This window comes from Rousettus aegyptiacus, unplaced genomic scaffold (assembly GCF_014176215.1).
Source record: "Rousettus aegyptiacus isolate mRouAeg1 unplaced genomic scaffold, mRouAeg1.p scaffold_m13_p_14, whole genome shotgun sequence".
NCBI classification, from domain to species: domain Eukaryota; kingdom Metazoa; phylum Chordata; class Mammalia; order Chiroptera; family Pteropodidae; genus Rousettus; species Rousettus aegyptiacus.
In genome coordinates this window covers 56,118,588-56,143,726 of record NW_023416289.1, presented here as the reverse complement: position 1 = coordinate 56,143,726, position 25,139 = coordinate 56,118,588, and the positions used below count along the sequence as shown (strand labels likewise).

Here is a 25,139-nt window from a genome sequence, read left to right as displayed (position 1 = left end):
GGTCCAATCCAAAAACATTTGAAACGCACAAAACGCTGACGACCCTTTAAAATAAACAAGTCCCTCTGATATCCTCTGTTGGCCAGCATATCACACCAGTTCCATACAGTAATCTAGCTGTGGACCCCAGCATGTAAGGCGTCTAAGAAGAATGTTTCCTATATCATTTGGGAAACAATTTGGCTCCAATTAAGGCATTCTCTTTTCGGAGCTGATAATCAGCAACGCTTTATTATACATAGTAGTCGTGTATGTATTAAACTTCGGGCTTGTAGGAGGCATACCTGTTAACTCCAAAGGAACACCAGAAAAATTTGAGCTGACCAAAAGCTCCATTTGAGGTTGTAATGGTCAAGGATTTGCAATAACAGAGGAAATGTGTAGCCATGAAATCTGAGCCATATTTTAAATGACTATTGCTGTCACTACAAACATTCTGCACAAGTGTTCTCATAAACAGTGGTGGAAATGAGTTGAATCAGTCACGGGGGGGCAGGGTGGTGGGGAACAGAGCCATTTCACTTTACAAGGGAGAGGTCACCTTCCTTCCCAAAGTCACCCCACCTCTCTAGATTGAATAGATTCTAAACAGAAAGATGGTTTTCCTGGCCAGTGGCTGAGAGGAAGGGGGTGCCCCATAAAGACCTGGTTTCCTTCCTAAACGGTGTCCAAACAGGATTCTGAGCTTCCTCTTTTAGCCACAGTCTCACTTAATAAATTGTGGGTGTTAAAGTTGAAAGAAATAAATACAGCAACAGCATGACAATTTGCCAAGCTGACTTTCGTCCAATTTAGCTTTGCTTCGACTCACAGGCATTGTACTGTTATCTTAAAGTTTCCATGATTTCTTAAGGGTTAGGGAAGGTCAACAGAAGAACAAGAGGTATCAGTACAAAAAGAAATATTTTATAGTAAAAGAAGTTTCTAGGGTTCTGTTTTTTTGTTTTTTTTTTTTTTGTTTTTTGATTTGGTAAATCATCGTTTCCGCTTTCTCAATGTCCTAGTATTGTGTCAGCAAAGCAAAAATCCACCTGGGGACATTGAAGCAGTTATTAAAGAGAGAAATGTAATCAAGGCTATCCATGCTTGGATAATATATATTATCTTAATATACTATCATATAATATTAATATAATATTTTATTTAATATTAATATATTATCTTAAAATATATAAATAATAGGTTTAAAAGTGTGTAAAAAGTTTAAAAAATGACAAAAAAAAATTAAAGGCCCTTTGAACTTCCATGAATACCCTAGTAGCTCCCTCCAAATGGAAACTAGATGGAAATTTGGCATGTATCTTTCCGAAACTTTTATTGAGAATTTATGTTCACAAATATATCCTAGAAAAAAGTATTTAAAAGTTTTTGCCTAAGTGTCAAACTGTAAATATTTCATTACTTCATTTTGTATCTATCAAAATAATTTCATAAATTGTCTGTATGAATATATAGATCTGCCTCATTTCTTTAAAGTGACATATAATATTAAAAATATAAATAAACTACGATTTAATAATTCTCCTATTGATGAATATTTGGTCATTTCACTTTGTCAGGTTGTTTGTTATAAGGAATATCTTTTGGGGAAAGGTAAAGAATAAGGAAAAGGGACCATACACTACTTTGTGGCATATATTTGGGTTAAGAACAGATCAATGCATTTGAATATTTAGTATTATAATTAAACATTGGAATGGTAATCAAAGAGAAATTTTTTTTTAATATTTTCATTATCTACAGTCTGTATATAATTGAACTTCCAACACAAGAATACAGGATAAAAAGCTCTGTAACAACCCAACTTGCCAAATTCCTATAAGTGAACATTACAGGAAATGAAAGCAAAACATATTTTTCCTATCAAGAACTGTATTATTTATAGTTAGAACTCAAAAAAATTATTTCTAGCAGTTTGTAATTTTAAAATCTCTATTAAGTAGGACAATTAAAGCACGGCTAAAAGAAAACTCAGAGCAGAGAATCTACATATGCTTTCATCTTCGGGTATGAGACAGTCACTTTATTTAAGGACTAAGTTTAATTGTGAGATCTCTGCCAGCCGAGGCAAAAAAAAAAAAAAAAAAAAAAAAAAAAAAAATGACAGTTTTCAATGTATGACAACAGGAAGTCTCTAAGTTCATCTGGAGAGTCTTCGTGGGCTGACATCTGGAAGGATTTCATTTCACTCAAATATAAGGGTCACTGGATAGAATAATAGATACTATCTTTAAATTCAGTATTACCAGAAAACTCTTCAAATTGACTCATCGCACATCTCTGCACACCTGCCTCTTCACAGGTGAAGAGCGCAGATGCTAGGCAATAATTTTAGGACAGCATCTTTGCGGGACGGTAATGTATATTTAACCTAATTAGGGAAACAACTTCCACAAAAATGGGTCTTTTCACGTCCCTTTACGTTGTTTCCAGAAATAACTGATCTATCAGAAAGTTTCATTAAAAGTATGCTAACAGTTAATTCCTAGTTAAATTAGCCAGTAAATGAAAGAGGGCAGGAAGTCTGTTTCTGAGTAATAAATTAGAATTTTGGAGCCAGAAGACAAGTTACAGAGAAGAGAGTCTGCTTTAGATTTTCATCTGACCTGAAATCATCTTTAAACTATTCACGCTTTCCTTGAATTTTAAATCTGCTTAAACAAGCCTTAAGTAAATATAAAAAAACTTCTTTTAAGTTAGGTGATACAACTAATTTTTGAGTCAAACAGATACTATATTTATTGTATTAGGAAACTAAACTATTTTTAATCAGGGGTTGGTATGTGAAACAGAAAATTCTTTTTCTCACCTGAAACTCTTTTTAAAAAATTATTATTATTATTATTATTATTATTATTATTGTTATCATGTTTTACTATAAAGTTCTTTGATATGACAAGTTACCAACTGATTCAATAGCAAAGTTAATCAGAATCAATATGAAGAAATAAAACCACCAGGTGGTTTGGGAAATGAAAAATACACATGTAAGATCCAATCCTAAACTAAAGAGCCCTATCGATTGCTTTGGTTTGACTGTCACAAAAAAATGGAGAACATTTGGGCGTGAAGAAGCATTGTGCAATCACTCTTTTAATTCCACGCAGAAAGAAAAACACTTTAACGTGACACCACCACGATACACCAGTCGGCCCCAACTAATACACATGCAAAGTGACGCGGACAGACTTGTGGCTGGACGAGAGGTAAATAAACACACTTTTCTTGGTGGTGATTCACATTCATGTCCCCGCTCAGAATCGCGCCTGTTTCCAATGGCGTGAGTTACACACGGCACGAGATTAAAATGTCTGCAAGGTCACCGTGCGCCCCGACACAAAGTTGACCATCAGTCAGCAGAGGCAGCACTGAATTCATCACCACAAACCCTCTCCACTTAATCTCACCTCTTCTTTCTTCCAAGGCAATCCATCTCACCCACTGCCTGAGTCCTAAACCCAGCTCTAAACTTCGGAGGTGCCAGAGAACCTCGATGCACCAGTATCGGCCTCTCTTATCAGCTCCTTCCCCTAGGATATCCACTACCTCTCCAAAAGTAATGTGTATTAATTATAAGAACCATGTAAAATTTATAAAAATGATTTAAAAAAAACACGATTTTTACAATATTTCATTTTAAACATATAAACACATCACTACTTTTTAATGTATATTTATATTTATCTTAGAAAATAGGATCATGGTGTAGAGGCAGATGGGCTGAGTTTAAATTCTGGCTCTGCCCCAGACGGGTTGGACAACTTTGGCTAAGTTGCATAACTCCTCTGTTCTCCAGATTCCTAATCTGTAAAATGTGAATAAAAAGAAAAAATACACATCTCGAAGGTCGTTGTGAAATAATTAGCGAAAAACAGTAAAACCAGTAACAAGAACATAGAAGTTGCTTGTTAATAACATCGTTTTTATTCTTATTTTAACTTCTATACTTTGTAATCATTTGTCTATTAATTTTTTAAATGTATGGGAAACATTCCCCAATGTAATAATTGATTCTTCTACATTATTTAGAACAATACTTATGAATTTCTACACTAAACCAATCTCCATTGTAACTCACTGATATGGTTTGCAATTTTTAACAACTGTAAACACTGTGATAATTTTAAATATAGATATCTTTGATTCATTCCTAAAAATGAATTCCTGGGGGTGAAATTGCTGAGCCATAGGATGTGCCTGTTTTTATGGTTTTGCCCTCCTAAAATGCTGTATCCATTTATACCCTGAGCCTCAGTGAAAAAGCCGGTCCATTTTCCTTGCAACTTTGCCAATCATAGACATTTTTATTTAATATACAACAATTTCCTAGGAATAAAATGGCCTTGGGTTATTTTAATATGTGCTTTTTTTTACAACTAATGAGACTGAACATTTTCTTTCATATGTTTATTAACAGTGGGCCACGGTAGGACTGTGAAAACGGACAGACTTGGATTCAATTCCCATCCCTGGCATTTAGCATCTGTGTGACTGTGGGTAATTACTGCATCTCTCCAAGCCCCAGTTGCCTCTCTGAAATAGATACCTAGAATACAAATAGTCAAAGATATGTGTATATTAAATTTTTAATCCATTTTATTAAGGCTTGTTCCAAGTCATGCTCCCTTCGACAATGTTTGAGAGTCCTTTTTCTACACTTAATCATCACTGCTAATGAAAAATCTTTACTATATTTATCAGTCCGATTGCTTAAAACTAATTTGATAATTTCAGTTCCTAAAACAAGGATGACAAAGACGATAGCTTATACTGTAAGTGCCTATTGTGTGCTATACCGTAATCACTTTACGTTTGCCAAACCATTTATATTCTCACCACAGACCTCCAATACAGGTGTTATAATAATTAATCTTCATTTCATCAAGAAGGGAACAGAAACAGAGAGGTTAAGTAACTTGTCACAAATCACACAGCCAGTTAGGGGAGAAGACTGCGTGCCAGCCCAAGTGATCTGACTCTATCTTCTCTTCAACAACCATAATCGTAGCTGAACGAAGTCTGAGCCCTTCAGAGGCTGACTGCTTAGGCTATTCTGATCTCTACCTCTCTAACTTTTCTGCTAGGTTGACTTGTCCTCATTGATTGAAAAAGCACACAAAACTTTATGTTAGTGATATTATCCAATTGTTTTTATGCTGTAAGTATTTCTCACCAGTCTATCCTTTGTCTTTTAATTAACAATAGTAATTTTTGTTTTTGTCATATTGAGATCTTAAAATTATTTTCTTTTAGCATTCCTGTTTTTCAGTTTGCTTATATAGGACTTCCCATTATTCTAATAGTTTTATTTATGGAGTTAGCTTCGAGTGTTTGACTTTTAATTCATTTTGAAATAGTTATTGTCTTTGGTGTAACATATTGATGCATTTTTCCCTGATAGATAAGCAACCAATTTCCCCAGAATCACTTATATAATTATCACTTAGCTTATCCTTCTCTCAATGATTTCATGTTTCATGTTTATTATATATGAAATGATCCAATTACTTGGTCTTTTTTCGGGTCCTTCAAAAAAGTTCTAGAACTTCCTCCAATTAGTCTTAAGCATTATAATTGTTTTTGTTTTCTACTATTAGACTTTTGATGCTTTTTTTTAGGTTTTTAAAATATTTTTTATTGGATATGGTCATTGACTTTTGTTTTTAATTTTGATTGTATTTAAAACTTAGTGGCCTTTTTTATTCCAATATGCTATCTATTAATTTTCTTTATATTTATAAATAATATCTGATGTTATCATATAGTACCACAAATAGTTTTCTTCATTAAATATTTATTTTTACTTACATTTTTGTGTCAACCTGACTTAAGAGGCTTAATTTTTAATTGTTAATTTAATGATTTAATTTTAATGTTTATTAGCATATAAATTCATTAAATTCTTGCACAGGTTCTATTCTAGCATAAGTACTATTGTTATCTTTATTTTAAAGATGAGAAAATACAAGTATGATCTCTACTGTTTCAGCAATAAGTCTGATATTTGTAATATTTCTAATAGGTTTCCTTCATCATTTAAGGCGGTACTCATCAATTAATAACTTACTAGACAATTTTTTCATGATCAAGAATGAATATTAAATTTTATCAGTGTCCCTTCCACAAATATTAAGATTGTCACGTTTTTTCTTTTTTAATGTCAATGGCATAATTACACAATTAAGTTTGCTAATGTGTTGAATCTTACCGACATTCCATGAAAGATATATAATTTCCTTTTTGTAACTCTATGATTTGATATCAGGAAATAAATTCATAAATTTTCCATTTTCTTTCATGTTCTTAATAAATTTTGATAATGTAAGAATTGCCTGTACCTTTAAGGTTTCAAAAAACATTTGTTAAATAATTTGAAGCTGTTATTTTCTTATTTCAGGGAAGGAAGGACACACAGAGAAAATGATAGAATTATTTGATAACTTTTTCTGACATTTCCATACTTATTTTCAATAAATAATGCATTAAGTACCTAACATTCCAATTCCTCCCATTATATTAAGATAAGTTTCCTTGCCATTTTTTACATATTAATTTCTCCAAATGGGAAGTCGCATTATATTTATAATTAATTCAGGGAGACTTGACACCTTTACAATGCCCAAGTTCTCTCAAGGTATGTCTCTGTTTAAAATTTCTCTCATACCCCTCAGTAAAACTTAGCTGTGTTCTTCACAGTGACCCCCTGTATTTCTCAATGTTTCGTCATTCTTAATAGTGTACGTTTCTCTCTTTTTTTTATTAGTCTTTAAATTACTGGCCTGTTTAATTACTCTTTGCAGAACTAATACTTGAATTTATCAAATACAATGTTTACATATTTTCTACATTATTGCTCATTTTTTTATCTTCATCGATTCCTTTCTGATTTTCTTAGTTTTATTTATTTTAGCTCCTTTTGTTGAGATGCTTAATTGATTTTCAACTATTGTTGTTTAATTATAAAAACATTCAAGGTAAGAATTTCCTCTGAATGATACTTTTGGCCCTCATCCACAGTTTTATGTATACTATTTCATTGTTAATTTCTATCATTGCAGTTTTGGTATCTACATTAGCTACATGGGATTTTTTTTATAACAGGTGTTTTCATACTTGTTTCATTTTTTGTTATTAATTTCTATTTTTATTGCACTGTGATCACAATACAGTTTCTGCCTTTTGGGCATCTACTGCAGCACTTTGGACCCACAATGTGATCAATATTTGAACATGTTAAATGAATATATGAACAAAATATTTTATATATTCGCATATGTGTATATACACACACATACATTAATCAAGCGTATTGTTTATCTTCTGAAGTTTGAGAACGACCACTTTAGAATTGCCTAAAATGCATCTGAGAACTTGCTTTAAAAAAGAAAGAGGAGATTGCAGGGTCTCCTCCCTGTGGGATGATGTGCAGAGCCTTTCACTGTTAACAGACACTTTGTCCAAGACAGACTTCCACGTTCTACTTTACAAAAACATCACAGCCTTATTTATTTTGGGGTTCTGATATTTTTAAAGCTGGAGAGACCATATATATTATTATTCCGTAATTCTAACTTTGTATTTTTTCTTGTATTTTAAATAATTTTCACATATGTACACATTTGAATGGGAAAAAAATTCACATAAACATTCGTGTTTGTTATAACCTTATTGATAATTGATTCTTTTAACCCATAAACTAACTAACCTCTTGTATGTTTCTGACTTACCTTTTATTTACATTTACGTGTGGTACTTTTGCCCTTTGATTCACTGTAAAAGGTTTTCCCATTTAATAGAAAAGGTTAACCCATTCAGCATTCACCATCATGCGTGACAAGCTCAGATTCACACGTGCCACCTTGTTATAGGGCCGTGGAGGAATCTTATCGGTTATTCTTCTTCCTTAACCTGTCTGTCCTAACCAAATATCATCCACTCCATATACTGCATATGGTTCGTGATAATTCCAGCACGTCGAAGACTCCTTTCTGTCGTCTCCAGAGCTGATAGAGAAACTCGTCTTATTTTACTGTTCTTTCTTCATTTCAATGGACACAGTGGATCAGGTTTTGGTGGGGAGGAGAGCTGAATGACTGTGTTCAAAAATCACCATTTTGGCCCTGCATTGGGACTACTTTTAACTTTCTTAAAAATTTAGTTATACATTCATAAATATTAATACAAAGTAAAATATCAATATTATTCATTTTAATGGCCAAGATTTAAGCATTAACCTAAAAAATGTGATTGTGTAAGTGTGTCTATTATAACGTGCAAATCTCATCATAGGTGAAACTTGGGCAAATACTTAATTGGAAATGCAAATGAAGACTTGCGTGGACATTTATTTGGTACGAGCAATTATAGAAAATTTGTCCCATAAAACTAATTAAGTGAAGCTGTTATTGGTGCAGCTAGTTATTGTGCACATGGATTCATGGAGAAAGCTAAGGCCTGGGCTTCCGAAGATAGATTTGCATTTTGGCATGGCTTACACAAGAGGACTCAAATTTGTTTTGAAATACTAGAAAGATCTCAGCAAACTGAAGATGATTTCTTCTTGATACTAGAAAATAATAATAAATAAATGCTTTTCTTGTTTTACTAAAAGCTGATTTTCAGTCTTCCTCAATTGGTCTACTAGAAAAATCTGAGAAGATAAATATTTTTAAATTAAAAAAAAAAAGAATGACCTTAGATAGAAAAGAAGAACCTAGCCTGATTTTCAGGACAGAATTAAGATCACTTAATTGAGGATAGAAATGTTAAACAAATCTATTGAATCATAGAATTATTAGGCGATGATGTCTATACTGAAAATGTTTTAAAACTCTTAAAGGTGCTTTCTGTTTTCTGATGTACATGTACTACATTACTGATTGGCAGATTTAAGAAAGAGAGTGAAAATGGGCAAATAATAGAAATCTTTAGATTATAATCCATTCCAATCACACTTTTTTGATTTTTTAATCTTGTGTAAAAAGTTTCGCATATCTGTATAATCATTTAAAAAATAACTTTTACGAAAAGTTGAACGGAAATGAAATATATAAAAGGGTAGCTCACTGGCCTGGATTCCTTCCTTTCTCATGTATGTCTAAGCTCACATATATGGTTTGGACAATTTGCCACCATTTATAGACATAGTGATTCTAGAATATGTATTTTAAATGAGCCAATAGTCAGCCAGACAATTCACCCTGATTAAAAGATATAGTGAATTCAGAACATGCTCTTTATTTAACAAGCTTAAAGACACTTAGCAAATTACCATTTTGAGAAAGATTAAAAGATGAAGAACAGTCGATATTTCATACTTAAACATTTTAAAATGTAGTTTGCATTTCCTCTAAAAGCGTAAATCAAACTTTAGTTTATGACTTGGTTAAAGAAAATGTATTCTCACAGAAGTTATTCACACTCTTCTCCAAAAAATGCAATTTTTGTTTTTAAATATAAAATAAGATATAATCGGGTACTATTCCATATCCTATAGCTATAATAGTAAAGCACCGATGGATTCATTTTTGTGATTCTCTCTAATATTAAAAGAGCAGAGAAATAAATCCTTCTAAGAGGCACAAAACACAAAATCTAAGAGTTTTTTCTTCGATGCTTATTTCTGGAGTTTTAACCAATATTTAGCCAATATGGCAGTATAACACCCTCTTAGGAGCGCAGACTTTGATGTTAGCCTGCCTGATTCAAATCCAGCCTCTATTACTCATCAGCTACGGGAGCCTTTTGTGCCTCAGTTTCCTCATTTGCAATGATCATAATAATAAAGCATGCCTCACCAGATTGTCAGAGAATTCATGATTTAACAAATGATAATACACAGCACAGGGTTTGCTGTTAAGCATTACTCAATAGATATTAAATTAAAAAAATAAATAAAACCTAGATCTAAATAAATTTTAAAACATATCCTCTATATCAAAGGTTAGAATTATTTGAAAACCAAACAAGCAACAACATAATAATCAACTTAAAATTTACCTATTATAGATACTGAGGGTTTTGACCAATTTTCGTCACATTTAGGCCTACACTCTGGGTAGAGAATCAACTGGCCTGGAGAGTGCATGCTGCAGGTGGACCATCGGGAAAGCCCACATAGCTCCAGGTAGTGGTCAAGGAATTAGAAACGAATCTGAATTGAAACAGCCGCCCTGAAGCATCTTATTTCAGGGTGTGGGGAGCAGGCGTGGCGAAGTCCCTAACGGGAAACATGACTCAGGTCACGATGCCTTTAGGCAGTAGAGACCTTTCTCACCCGGGCTTCTTTCTGGACGGGCCACCGTCCTCTCGTGTGAGAAACAGACAGTGTAAACCAAAGGAAGCGCCCCACGGCGGGACGCCCTGCATCCGAGCGGCGTCCCCTCACCACCGCAAAGGAGCTGCAGTCCTTCAAGCTTTTAAGTGACCAGAGTCATACGCAGTCCTCCTCCAGGCCACCCTGCCCCTGTGTCTTTTCTTGCTCCCCATCTGCTGTTCTCCACCGGGCTCGCCCCGTTCCATCTACATCATCCGCCCTGCTATTTCTGGAATTTGACAGTCAAGGCCTTGACTCAGGGCCTTTGAACTTGAAGATTTCCTGCCTGGAAGAGTTTCCCCAGATCTCCTCCTCAAGTTCTCAAATGCCCCCTTCTCGGCGAGGCCCCTGCTGGCCAGCCCACGGAAAACTGTCCCCCTGCCCTCCACACGTGTCCCTGGCATCGCCGTCCCCTGCCTCACCGTCTACATAACGCCTTTCACTATCGTTGGTTTTGGGGTTTGTTTGGTTTTGGTTTTGGTTTGTACGTTGCCTCCTGCAAACAAAATATAAGTTCCAAGAGAGGAGACAGCTTCCCTGCTGTCCTTTTTAGTCATCGAAAACGATGACGGGCACAAACTGGGGACTTGGTCTGGAAAAAGTTAGGGGGTTAAGGGGCCGCGTGCACTGAAAACGAGTGTTCCACAAACCATTCTAGCATGTGTTTTGAAGGATATGGTTTGGAAACGTAATGAATTTAGGTCAGCGGTTCTCCACTGGGAGTGATACTTGCCCCGCCTCAGAACATTTGGCAATGTCTGCAGACACCTTTGATCGTCACAATCAAAGCCGAGTGGGCACGTGCCGCTGGCATCCGGGAGGCAGCAGCACCCTGCAGTGTTGCCAAAGATTCGTCTATATGAAAGAGGAAAATATATCGAGTGTGTGTGTGTGTGTGAATGAAAAGGGCAACTGAATTGCTCAGACGGCGCTAAAATTGTGCGTCGTGTTCCGCTTACATGTATTCTTTTAGGAATAACTGACAAAGTTGTGATTTTTAAAGAAAACGGGGGGGAAGGGAAATCCCAAATTACCATCCCGTCCTCAAGAGCTGGCGCGGCTGCGGGGCTCGGGGCGCTTGGCAGGTGCCGGTTCCGCGCGGCAGCCGCTGCGCCACTGCCGTCCGAGCCGCAGCCTCAGGGACATGGGAACTGGAGGGGCGGGGGGGATGAACCGAGCGATCCAGCTCAGAGGAGGGACAGAGCGGAGCAGCGTCTCCCCATCTGCGAGCACCGCGCGAGCTGGCCCCGTCGCGTGGTTGCATTACAGATGGCTCCGGCCATGGAAACGCGCTCACGGCTTTGGAACAATAAGTCTTTGGGAAGAAATAAATAAAACCTTATTGACGGACAAGGCTGCACCAAATTATAGTCATGGTTGGATGAAAAACTGGAATTCTGTCACGTAGAAGAGTACATTTCGTACAAATATTAACGTCCCATTAACAGGTGACCGGGTCCCAACGTTCCTTTGGCCATGAGGTCATTACGTGGTGCTTTCTCCTCTAAATTTTATGGGCTATTTTTCCACTCGGTTCTTAGCTTACTCTGGCAAGCTGTCTCTTAGCTGAGCTTTATAAACATCCCTCTTTTTCAAAAGAGGCTCTCTGCTTTCTTCCACAAAGCGTTTTTGGAGACGGAAAGCAAACATGGCTACTAAAAAGGCAATTAGAACTTTAGGAGAAAATAATCTTTTGTAGAAGTGAGAACAACTGTCCGGTTACCAGCGATTAATCATTGAAGAAATGGGCAGCGAGGAGGTAGTAAAGAAATACAAATATGTTTTTTTACTAATAAATAGAAAACCAGTCAGAGGTATGTATTCCTTGAAATCAAAGAAAAACTCCTGTCTTTAGATGGAAAGGTTGAGAGTGAACCGAAATGCTGGTCGAATGGATTTGTTGTTCACACAATATTCAACTGACGCACAGAGAAAATTGTGTTACTTTCTGCCTGAAATTACCGAAAATACTGGATAAGGATAAGGAATAAACCAGTTGTTTCCTGCTATGGCTGGGAGCGTATTTCCCCTCCCCCAGGCGGACAAAGACAATAGCTACTCCAAGCCATACAAACTTTTCCACTATAAAATGACTCACAAATTGTGTATGAACAAAAGAAACTTACGGACAGCAAAGGAATGGCAATTTTTCCAAGAAAATCGGGGGGTTTATCTCCATCTTCATCAAACACTGTCACTTCCAAAACATCATGGATATCTTTAACGGGGCTGAACAAGAAACACACCACGTATTACACACAAAAACACACAAAGTAAAGTCTGTTCTGTGAAGATCTGAAAACACGGTCTCACTAATTAAGTCTGTATGTCCTTAGAGTATAAAACTACCATTTAATTAAATTCCAAAAATTAAATCAAACTGACTATATTCCCAAACCTTCCATCATAGAAGATTCAGTCATCCATATTAAAAAAAAAAAAAAAAAGGCAACGTTTTTCCTATGACATGTTCCATGTGTACGTGCACTCGAGTAGGACTGTTAAAGAAACAGGACGAAGAAAGGGTGTGGGAGACGGAATGAGGAGGGGGAAAGGACAGTGATCTCAAAGTAGCTTCTAAGTGAGAAGAGGAAAAATGAGATTATTTTAAATTCATGAAAAATTAATTTCCTTAAAAAAATTTTTTTAAAAAAGGTGGTCAAAATCATTAGTCACTGAGATCCAACAAAAGCTTCCTACCGTTGAAACACAACATACCAAAAGCCCGACGTACATTTAGAAACAGTTTTTATGCTGACCAGAAGCCAGACAGCAGCTACAAGTTAAAACGGAGCTACGGTCACTGGCATTGTGTTCAGCTAACAACGGACTCTTACAGAAGGCAATTTGCAAACTCATTTAGCAAAGTTCATCCACTTCTCGTAGAGCCTCCGGAACTTTCTACTTGGGAATCATAAACACCATTCCAAAGAAAACGTTATCCTTTCAGTGATAAGTCCGAGACAGTCACAGCATCTCCTCAGCATTAGGAGGACAGGGTTCCACCATTTATTCTACCTGAGTTCATCGGGGCCGCCCCTTGATGGTTAGTTAGGTGCCTCGAAATCTAAAGCAAACTAGGAAATCTATCTGGCCTCCTAAATGCTTGAATTTAAAGTGTGGACAGGGCATCGCTATGGAGCAGGTCATCCAGAGTAGCTGGACCATAACGAGGCTTTCTGAGTCTTTGAGGAATCATAAATAACCCGTATTTTTTCTAAAGACTCTGGCAGAATACCAGCCTTCGGGCATTAAAATAATGCTGTCACACATAGCCCCTTGAATTTAAGGCAGGTGTACATTTGTAATTTTCTTTCACCCTGGAATAAACTTGTCTGGAAGCTTCCATCTAGTCACAGATTAATTTAATCACTAAAAGATCTACTTTACAAATGCCTCCTGTAACACTCCCTTGCAGTTCCAAATGGTCTCCTCTATTATTAACACTAAAGTCTATAAAACGAAAGGATAAAAGGTTTTCAGAAGAGGGGAAAAAAGCCAATAACATTCATTCTTGGCACGTAAAAATGGACAGAAAGTTCCACTCAAGAACCCCAGCCAGTCCCAAACATATCAGGAATAATTAGTCTCTAAGTTAAAGCCACCCCTTGATATTCCAAAGGCTAAAGCACTTACAATGTAAAAACTTTGTTCCACTCAGGGTTGAGGGTTTTGTAAATGGTATGCGTCTGAAGCCGGTCATTGCCCAACTCCAACAAGCAAAAAGGATCGCTCTTTCCTGAGAAGAGAACACAGACATCGGTCAGAGACAAATGAATCTCACAAGTGACAGAGACCAGGTGAACAAGAGCCATGTGCTTTTGTAACAATAAAACTGTGCTTGCCGAAAGAGTGACGGCGAGCCTGTTGCCAGCAAGCCCCGCGCAAGCCACGTGTGGGAATCTGGGAGATGAACAGAGCCTGCAAAGCGTCGTAACTTGAAAATCATTAATAGATGGAGGCTGACACAGAACCCAGATGCAGCCTCGAGAGCCCCTGGCCATACGGGTTTCGTAGGAGCAGGCGTCAATTTGTCATGTGAGAGAGTTCGCTTTTGTCTTTTGTTTTAAAACAGAAGCTCATCTCTGTTTCTGTCCTAAATTCCCTGAGTCAAGATAGATCACTGTTCTGTAACTGGAAGCCTCTGACAACATATAGGTTGGAAGGAAAATAAGAAAAGGTATAAACACGGCTACTTGGGAACTAAAACTGCTCTGGGGGGGGGCACAAAGAAATTGTCACCTTATATACTAAGTACATCATGAAAACACACATGTTAAATTTTTCGGTGCTCATAAATGTGAAAGTGTAATTCCATAAAGTCAGAGCAAAGTTTTACCTTAAAAAAAATAAAGCTCAACCCTTACTTTTCCTACCTTTTTCTTTTTTTTCCCACCCTACCTCCAGCCTCCATAAGAAAAAATATATGTGTGTATGTGTGTGTGTGTGTATATATATATTATATATATACATATATATATATGTATGTATATACATATATAATTAGAAAATCTCAAACCCAAAGCTGGACCAAGAGAGTTACCGTGTAACAATTCTCTCCCCTTGTGCTGTGGTTTGGCAGAAGGATCTAGAATGGGAACTGTCAGGGAAAGAATGAATGGCTCTGTAATGTCCCTAGGACGTGAACACATTGCCTGCCTTTGCAACACGTTAGCTATGTGCAAAGCAGTGCGTACCGAATTAATTGGGGGCATGAGGACAGAGGCTCCTCCAGCGAACGGCCAAGGAGACCCCGGCCAGGGCCCGATGCAGAGAGTGCTCAGGCCTCTTGACCTGCTGGCCTCCCACTCAGGTCACCAACCTTACATCTAATTCACTTAATAACCAGGAGCTCTGAGACACGCACAGAGAGAGAGAGACTGGCACGTGCTGGCGCCTGCACGAAGATTACATTTAAAAAGAAAAAAAGAAGAAGAAGAAGAAGAAGAAGAAGAAGAAGAACAGATGCACGGGTAAGGGTCATAATTAAACAGCAAATTCTGTACCAGTGATCAGTGGCCGGGACACTTAGATGCCTGGCCAAAGCTTCCAAGCCACTGCAATCATCTCAGTGGCCGTAGACAACGATCAAACCATGCACATAAACGAATGCGTTAGGATCGCCGGTAATAAACAATGGAGGTGATCGCTGTCTAAGTTTAGCAGAAAAATAATTTATTAAACTCATAACAAATGGTTCTCAGAATCATTGCAAACGTTGCAAAATCAGGCTTGAGAAATCGCTAGAAACCAAAAACTTGCTTAGGAATGCATAGGCACAGGAACCTCGGTCAGTGTCTCAGCCCAAGAGAAGTTCTGATGCGGCCCCCGCTTCCCAGGAAAGCCGGCCCCACGGGCCCTCTCGTCCCTCTCGTCCCTGGACCCTGAGAGCGGCTGTCTCCAACACGAAGTCTCCACTTCCGCTCCTTGGCCTCGCTTGATGTAGGTGTCAGGGCTTCAGATGAAGCATCTGAGGGCCAAGCACCCAGGCCCTCATTGCCAGGGCTCAGAAAGGGAATCCAGGCTTCTTTGTCTCCAGAACTGAAACTGGACTCTCACCCCTTCTCCAAAACATATGGTGGGCGATGCCCCCAAACTAGGAGGGATTTCAATCAAAATCGAGACACAAAAATGCATCGGCGCCTGTAAAGTCCTGGTTACTTACAGACCGCTTTACTCTGGGGACAGGTTTGGCGGGGCTCGGGGCAGGGGCTGGGCGGGGAGGTACCTGCCAACGCAGACGACAAGCCAAGGGCGTGAGGGGACAGGAGCTTTCGGCGCAGTGCTCAGGTGGCGGATGCTCTGGCTTCCTTAACCCGAGCCGGAGCAGCTACTTAACCGTTTGTCAGACTGTTAGTAGGTGTCAGCGCTGCTCCTCCAGAGACGACAGCATGACATTCCATCAGCGCTGGCTCTGGGGACGTCATCTGACACTTTTAATGAAGGCCCCGGGGCAACTCCGCACGGGGCAGAGACCGGCAGCCCCGTCCTGCGCAGACACAGGTGGCCCGGGCTGTGGCCCCCGCTCTCCGGAGCCAGCGCTCTCTTAGCTGCCCCAGCTAATGAGGAACAGACTTCCTCCCAGGAACGGGGAACTTCTGTTCCGTGTCTCCAAGGCATGCACCGCACCAACCCTCTGAAGATCACCCCGTCAAAGCTCATTAAAATGCTGCATTTATTAATATTACGTTATAAACAGGAATCGAGGAGGAAGAAGAAACAAAGACATCCAAACGTTTATAGAGTAATTTATGGACACTTTCTGGGTTGATTTCTTTCCTTTAAAAGGTTCCAGATATATGGGGACTTTCAATAAAATTTAAATAGCAAGTGTTTTTATTTGGGTTAAAAATAATTTTCCCATTAATAAGAGAAGTGTTCGAATGATTCCCAGCGGCACCAAGCGAACACCGCCAAGCGAGCTGACATATGTACGCTCGGGTCTGTACTTTTCCTCTTTGTTCCGCCTAATGTTACAGGGAAAACACCTCGATGACTTCTTCCACATCCAGGTGCCATGTCACCTTGACACGGTCACACCGCCGGCAATTCAGCTTCACGCTGTTTTAGCACCTTCTGCGCGATAGCCTCGGCTATTTTCAACACCGCTTTAAACTTCATTTATATTCCTTGAACGGCAAGTAGAGGTTTCTCATTTAAATAATTTTACCTTTAGATCGGTTACAGAAGTTGAGTGACAGGTGATAAATGTACTTTAGAGGTCACAGTCTCCGTCTGACAAATGTTTATTAAACACCCACTCTGCTCCTGGCACCGGCCCAGGCCCCGATGTACACAGGCCGCCACGTCATTACCTGCAAGGAACGCTCACGATGACCTCTGCTTCTCAGCAAATGTCGCCTTTCCTGAGAAAACTTCCCTCGCGCTCCCTGGCAACGGGCCGAGTGGCCCCCATCTCTGATCTCTGACTTCCCTTGTACCTCTTCTATTCCGCGTCTGTACATTCCTGTTCCAGATGTAGCCCCGTAAATCATTTAAGGGTCCTGATGCCACCCCTTCCAAAGGGTGCCACGGCCCAGTGCGAGGGGGCGGCTGGGACACGCGGGCTCCCGGCGATGGGCGCGGGCTCCTCCCACTCTGGGCGAGAGGCCGCACTTTGCGCACGTTCTCATTTAATCCTCTGTGAGGTAAGGAATGCCTGTGCCACGTCGCGGATGAGGAAACTAAAGTTCAGAGAAATTTAAGGTGGTTGGTGAAGGTCCGGGAAGAATTCATAGTGGAGGTGAATCTTAAGCATGGTTTAGGAGGGGACTGACTTAACTAGCTGAAATGTGTAGGTCCTTCTTAATGAGATACGGACAGACCACAGCCTTCAATTTGTTAACAAGAGAGATAGAGACAGACAGACAGACAGACACACACACACACACACACACACACACACACAAACATACATACACTAAATAGCAGAAATCAAGAAATGTAAGATAAGTAGATAAACTCAGAAACTGGCTTGAAGCCTTGCAGGCCATGCTCCTGACCTCAGCAGTATAATTCTCATTAGACACTATGGTTCATGCGAGGGCAGGGACCAAGTCCTATTCCTCCCCATGTCACCAGGGCCTACCACGGACTCTCAAACAAAGGAAGTGTATTTGCTGAATAAATTAAGATACTACTAAGAACCCAAGCGCCAAGATCGAAGTGGTTCCCCTGCTGATCCAGGGAACAGCAGACATGAACTGCATTCATTCGCTATCATGGTGACAGTAAGTTAGGGACCCCCGCGTCTTCTAACACTTCCAAACTTTACACTCACGGGAGTCCACGATCCTTGGCAGACCGTGGAAGCAGACGGCCTGTCGACGAGAGCTCTCCGTACCGAGAACTGGAAGCAGCTGAATAGCTATAAGTGATTAGCAATGCTTACATTTCCAAAATTAGGGAAATTATAAGCAAAATAGCAACAAGACAATAACTTGTGACATTCCTCGTAAGCAACTATACTCTAAGGAAATAAATTGAATGAAGACTGGCAATAGCGTTTATCGAGCATGTAACTGTGTGTCGGGCATGTTCATTTCGGTGTTAACCTTCAAAATACCCAGGAGGAAGAAGAGGCGTGGCGTGAACTCAAGGCCAGGCGGTGGTGGTAGAACCAAGGTATCTACACGACGGGTCTCTGTTTCTATGCACCTCCACCATAACCCAGAGATGAAAGTGAGGGGCAGTGCCACGAAAATGAAAGGCAAAGAAAAGGGGGACTAATCTTCACTGAACTGATTCGCTGACTCACTGAAGGCATGAGTCGCAGCGCACGGAAAGGGCTCGGGGACCAACGCGGGGATGGAGAATTTTACCAGTCATGACAGACCAATCCTGCGTGGAGAACAGACCGAGAGCTCCCCCTGAAGGCGCTGCCGGGGAACCGGCACACTGGAAACGCCACCCAGATTCTGAGCAAGGTCCAGGTCTGCGTTGGTGACACACACCAGCCACCTAACGTCCCTTAAGTTGAGGCGAACTTAAAACGCAGTTGGGACACTGGACCGGGGGGCACTCTGGAACTAGTAAAATACGTCGTTGTACTCCGGACCGGGCACTGTTGTGGACCCTATCTTGGTCATTTATCAAATAAGGCTTTTTCTTAATAACCTGCTTTTTTCCTTGGCTGAAAACACAGTGTCTTCTCCATTCCTCTGATATTTTCAGATGATGTTAATTCGGTAGTCATCTTATTAACACTGGAAAAAAGAGAAAGGGTCCAAGCGACAACCTGACCACCAATAAGCCAAGAAGATCCGGATATGTCTGAAAATTTCTTGCACTTGGATGGGTGGATTTTTATATGGCAAAAAGTGCCGAAAAGTCACAAGGAGGAAAGAAATGTCCATGGCAACGAGTAACTCCAAATTATGAGTAAAGATGGTATTTCCAGTTTTGCTCCTTCATTGCTTCCTGATAATTCTTCAGCTTCTCGTCATGGTATACGGATTACTGTAGTGATAGGAGCCTGAATATTGAGCTAGGACTATTGCAACCTATACCATATGCTGTGCTGGTCTCTTCCTGTCCCACACTTTGATGTTAAGAACATGAGAGAAGAGTCGCTGACGAGGCACTGAGTTCCGGCAGGCGCGTCACGCACTGGGTGGCCAGGACGGCTTCGATACCGAGATGCGGAGGTGACCCCTACACGTCACGATTCCAGCAGCTTCCTCGCAATAGTCTGTCAGTTCCGATAAGTTTCCCGTGAGTGTGTTGACCATCACGAACAGCGTCCTCCCTCCCGGGCTGCTCTCTCAACAGGCAAGATAAACGTCATCATTCGTACTGAGATACAGTTCTGATTGGAAAGCATTTCAGTATTCAAACAATTTTTCTATTTACCTACTGTCCTCTTTATTATCTTTTTTATAGTCTATGAAATAAGCTTTGCATTCTTCCCAGCGCTATTAATTCAAGAGTCTGATGATTCCTGGCCAAGTAGAAGAGGGCCCTCCGAGGGCCTCCGCTGTAGACAGGAGAGCCTCACATGCTCATCGTTCCTCAGCTTCGTCCTGGACAAAACGTTCCTCTCTCTCATTTAATCATTAGAACGTGGTCATTTTCTTTTCAGAACAGCTAAGTTTTTAGACTAGCAGCGGCTGAGTGAAGCACGTTGGTCTCATTAAACATTACAGCTATGCTCACCTTGAGTCTCAAAGCACAATTTATCATGTTTCGTGAATCAAGGCTGTGGCCTGGTTTACTTCAGGAATAATGACATCGGACTGGATGACCTACCGCTTAAAAAGTTTAGGTTACATGGGGCGCAAGGTGTTTGTGAGATGAGCTCTAATAGAAATATCTGACAGGCTCTTCTATTAGAATAACTATGTATGGCTATCTATATATAATACTGACTATGGAGAACATTAAAATATCTTTTACCAATTTTAGAGGGATGGACTGCAAAAGAAGATAGATTACTTGAGATTCTTTAAAATAAAAAGTCTTCTTACTTATATACAAACAAATGTCAGGCATGTAAAAAATGCCAAGCTATCTATAAATCTAAATGTATTAATACTGAACAGATTCTATCACACAATAAAATAGAATGTTTATAAAAGAATTTGAAAAAATCAATAAATATATCTTTTTTCTACATTAGAGCATTGAAGACTGTACTTATTGTAAATATCTTAATATTAGTAATAAACAAAGATTTTGTTTGAAAAGCTATACTAATTTTTTTCTTTATAGAAAAATATTTTTAATTTTTTAATGGGAAGTAAATTCCCCTTAGTACATGTGTGTATATATTATATATGTATTATGTATGTAATATATACATATATTACTCTAATGTTCTAAAATACTAGCAACATGATGAGGATTCAGTTTCTCCAGTTTAATTTCTGTTTATGACTATATAATCATAACATCGATAATCACTAATGAGGCATACCCTTCCACTTCGATCACAGTGGTATGAGTAATCGATTTTTTTTTTCTACTTGGTACTGGCAAAGATATAGAAAACTATAAAACTGGCAAACCGCTGACAGCAGAGTTTACCAAGTGCGTTCAATTCCTTCTCTAGGACTGTAAGCTTAAACTTCACATGGACCCCGGCCAGGATCTGCCCCCTTGGACTTCTGCTCTATCAAGTATTCTGACTCTCAGTGGAAACAAACTTGAAGTACCAGCTATTATGATGATTTGGTATTGTGGATTTTCTCATAAATAATACAGAGATAGGAAAGCACTGGGCATTTCGTCAGGGCCCGCGGTATCATCTGATTTCTAACTGCTTTGGTACTCATCCTTTGGGACTCTTCTCCATCCACTCTAGATCTATCTGCTGAACATCCCGAATCTAAAGAAAACAACGAAATGATGCCGGCATTGTCCCCCAAAATGATTCCTTATATTCGGGTCTTTACAAAGATCATGAAATACACAACTGCAGAAAGAATTTTTGGAAATATTGAGATTGAGACAATATTTCCTGAGATATCAACAATCGTAGGTTTAAAAAGTGCTGTATCTAAACGTTTAGATGGAAGTAAAAACAATTGGCTCTGGAAAACTGGAAGATAACTCTAAATGTGCTTTAGTGCTAGCAAAGCTACTAATATAATAAAGGCACTAGCGAAATATTTGAATTAAGTGTGTTCATAAACTGTATGTTTTGAAACAAAAGAAAAATTTTAAATCAATATAAGATCATAAATATTTGAAACTAAATTAATGATTATTAAAGGTAATCATTTGAGTATTTCATTTACAACCCTGAGATGTTTTATGTTTGTATTTGCCAAAAAGCATTTTTAGTTCTTCCCACTGGGCACTCCCTTAAGAGTGAGATGGCCTATCAGGAGTTTATACCTCAGTGAATTCTACTGGTTCATTTTTGGGGGAGGGGCAAGGGGGTGCAAAAGAACTTTTTTAAAACTAAGTTTAGATTTTCCATCATTTTTGTGATATAAAGTGCTTAAAATTAAAATTCTCTTTTCCAAAGTTTGAGTTTCCTCAAACTCAGCCTCAGAAGTTCGGAGGTTCAATTCAATGGATTGTTTCTGTCAGAAACAAAGGATAAGACCACATTCTAAAAATAGGAGATTTAAAAGAAAAAAAAAATGCATCACCATGGCAGTCAGTGGAGAGGCCCCCTCCAGGTAGAATGGAGCTTCTGGATTACTCTCCCCTCCATCAAGCGTAATTGAGCACAAAGCAAGTCTACTCTAGTGGATGTCTAAAATTTCAAGAGAAACTCTGAACAAAACAACATCCACTGCAAAGTGGTCCTGTGGCCAAGACTTGGGTCACTGTTACAGAGAAGAACCAGCCAGATCCACTTTCAAGCTCAGATTTGCAAACCACGGGCTCGTAATACTGTCAAGAAGGAAACCCTGAGCACGAACACTGCAAGGGGCCCAAGGAAGGATGCCGAATCTGTCTTCGAGGTACCATAGAAAAAAGGCTTATCGAAACATTAAAGAAGTCATGACACCAAGAATCCAGAAATAGCTCTGAAAACCACATGGACTAGAACACTATTGAATCACAGTAAAACCACCTGACGAGAAATAATTTTGTGAAAAACGTGCATTCAGTGAAAAATCGTTCGCCCGCGTTGTCGTCTTCCATGCTCTATTGGAAAGAACATGATTGCTGGGTGCATGCTTCTGTTTACTAAAACATATGCTCTTCTTCGATAAGATCATTTCAAAGCAGGAACCATTAAAAACAGTGAGTGCAGAATGCAAACAAACGTCCTATACCTGAGAAGTCTGCTGCCAGGAGATCCACCGCCTTTAACACCTTCACTTGCAAAAGGCCGATGTCCTTCATATCCCTCAGGGAGTTTCGGAGGCCCTGAGGGGGAGGAACGGAGATTGTCTGTGAAAATGGCTTTCTCATGCCCTGTGTGATGACACACAGTCCTACAGAAAGTGCGTTCTAGATTTACCGCCACCTTTCTCAGGCGGTGCTTGGGACGGTTCCGCAATGCATCCCATCAGTCGACAGGCATCAGCGGCAACCAGATTCAAACTGACTGAGAATTAATTACCGACAGCTTCAACAGGAACAGATTACAAACACGTAACGATCTACTTTCAACATCGCCCCCTGGTGAAAGCGCAGGCACCCCACCGGGAAAATGTGCGTGGAACTGCATTTACTCTCTTTTCCCCCTTCTTTCTCTCTAATGAAACTTTGAAATCACCCAGAAAGGCACCATTATCCCAGCCCAGTTAGTACGAACTTTATGCATACAAGAGGCCTGGACCTGGATCCTGCATAGATACTTATTACCATTGAAAAGAGCAAGGGATGGAAATAGAGTGAATTTGGTGGTCCAAGTTTCAACTGGCTCAATAAATTAGAAACTGAGCATTAAGTATCACCCTGGACTGACGTTAACTTTGGGTTTACATGAGCCAAAGCTTGTATGTACTGATAATTCTTAGGCACGCACAGCAATAGTTAGATGTCTATGTACATCACATCCTTCAGAAACTGTGCACGAGAGGGAGGAGGAAATACTGTCTCTTTGCACACCTCCAAAACACATCCATGGGAAAGAGATGCTGCTTTCAAACCTTTGGAGAAAGCATTCCCACCGTCATTAGATAACTAAAACCTGTGATAAGCGGACCTCGGGGATTTAGGGAAGGATAGAAAAATCCCTGTTATTGAAGCACTTCAGAGTAGAATAACAAAAGCTTAATAAGTTAAGGTTTCCCTAGCCTAATATGCACCATATCTAAGAATTTTAAAAGCTGTTTCTGCTCTGTATTTTCAACCTAAAACAAACAAACAAACAAACAAACAACAACAAAAACTAGTGTTTAAGCTAAGATGAAAACATTTTAAATAAAATACTTTTATGGCTTAGAGGTGGAAATGCCTTTAAAGACCATCTACTCTTATGACCTAAAAAATCCAGGATTCTTTCCCTCTGGCCAGCTCAGTACCTAAAAAAAAAACTAGATATTTTTATTTTGATTAGCCTCTTTCAACCTCTTTTCATTTAGTGCTTTGCAAATCCTGAAGGCATTATTCAAAGCGGTCATTATAATCTTATTCAGTGTCATACCATAAATCCATGACGCTCCTCAGGAATTTGGTAAATTTTGCAGTTTATCCATGGGAAAATATGGGGAAACATTTTATTTTTTACCAGCGAATTTCCATTTGCTTAACTAAAGTCATGAGAAAAACATATTAACGGTGGATTCTGTTGAAACATCCTTGGAGGATGCCAAACTCCCGTGCAGAATCTGTTCTGACAGTGAGATGGGTGGCGAGGTTTCATACTCCCGAAGATAAAGAATTTTTCGACTGATCAATACACCTGTCCGGCGAAGGGTTTTGGAGGCACTTAAAGTGCATGCCGAGGACAACACTCCCATTAAACAGGGATTCGTCTTCGCTTCCCGTTCGCGTCACTGTCGTAAAGCCCGCATTCTGTGCGTGGCAACAAAATAAATGTACCAATTTATGAAGAGGACGGGATAAAAACAGGATGCAGATAACACACGAAGGGGACAAAGCCACTTGATTTGAAAGTGCTGAGTCGGCTTTTAAGCACATGGCAACTACTTAGGCAAAAGTCTCACTGCCAATAATACGCAGCGTGGCACGGAACAGCCTGTCGTGCTTGCCTAGGGCTTTGCTTTGCTTTAAAGGCACGAGCACTCTCTCACTTGACTCTGAGGTTCTAGAGGAGTACCTGTCATACAGCGAACATTCATTCATGGTAGTTTAAAACAAGGCTACTTTTGTGAGCTTCTGTTAAAATTCCTATTTACCTATGCAGACATGCTAAACAACAGTTTGCCCCCTCGAGGAATTCCATTTTCTCCAAAGAGATCCTGAAAACTAAACATTCAAAATACTGTTGTTGGCTTTTCAAATAGCAAGAAGGCAGACTCTGATCTACGTTCACCTTCTCGCTAATGCAGTGACTTCTAGGTCTGATGTCTTGTTTTATGAGCAATGCCATTGAACTTTAGACAAAGATCTCTTTTTATGCAGTTTTTCATCTCAGAGAGTTTGGAGCAACTCAGAAGTGGTGGGGGGGGAGGGAGAGGAGGGGAGGGGAGCGTATAACAAGGCGAAGCACTCACGTATCGCTGGGCAATCTGCTTTCTTTCGCTGGGGTCTGCCAAGGGGCACACACACAGGTCCGAGATGGAGACTCCCGCGCAGGGAGTAAGTGTGACCAACATCAAGAGAACCCCAAGGCAGCTGTCCAGTGGCAGCTCCAAGCAATTGGCCTGCTTGAGTGGGAGGGCCGCGATGTCCACTTTACACCTGGAGAAGTTACAGGAAGCGGAGAGAGTGATTAACACGTGACCGCTGTGGA

The 25,139-nt window shown here is 39.6% G+C and overlaps 1 protein-coding gene across 13 annotated transcripts in view; it reads right to left on the bottom strand.

Annotated features, from left to right (window-relative positions):
• The window catches only part of MCTP2 (multiple C2 and transmembrane domain containing 2), a 526,866-nt gene that overhangs the window by 51,819 nt on the left and 449,908 nt on the right, over positions 1–25,139 (bottom strand). For all 13 annotated transcript variants that reach the window (XR_001594232.2, XR_001594234.2, XM_036232007.1 and 10 more), the window contains 4 exons: positions 24,901–25,087; positions 22,549–22,642; positions 13,952–14,054; positions 12,442–12,544 (listed from right to left, as the gene is read on the bottom strand). Coding sequence is in view for 11 of the 13 variants with exons in the window: in XM_036232007.1 (XP_036087900.1) it covers positions 12,442–12,544; positions 13,952–14,054; positions 22,549–22,642; positions 24,901–25,087 (487 nt within the window). In the remaining 2 variants the exon portion in view is untranslated. The remainder of the gene's footprint in view (positions 1–12,441; positions 12,545–13,951; positions 14,055–22,548; positions 22,643–24,900; positions 25,088–25,139) is intronic.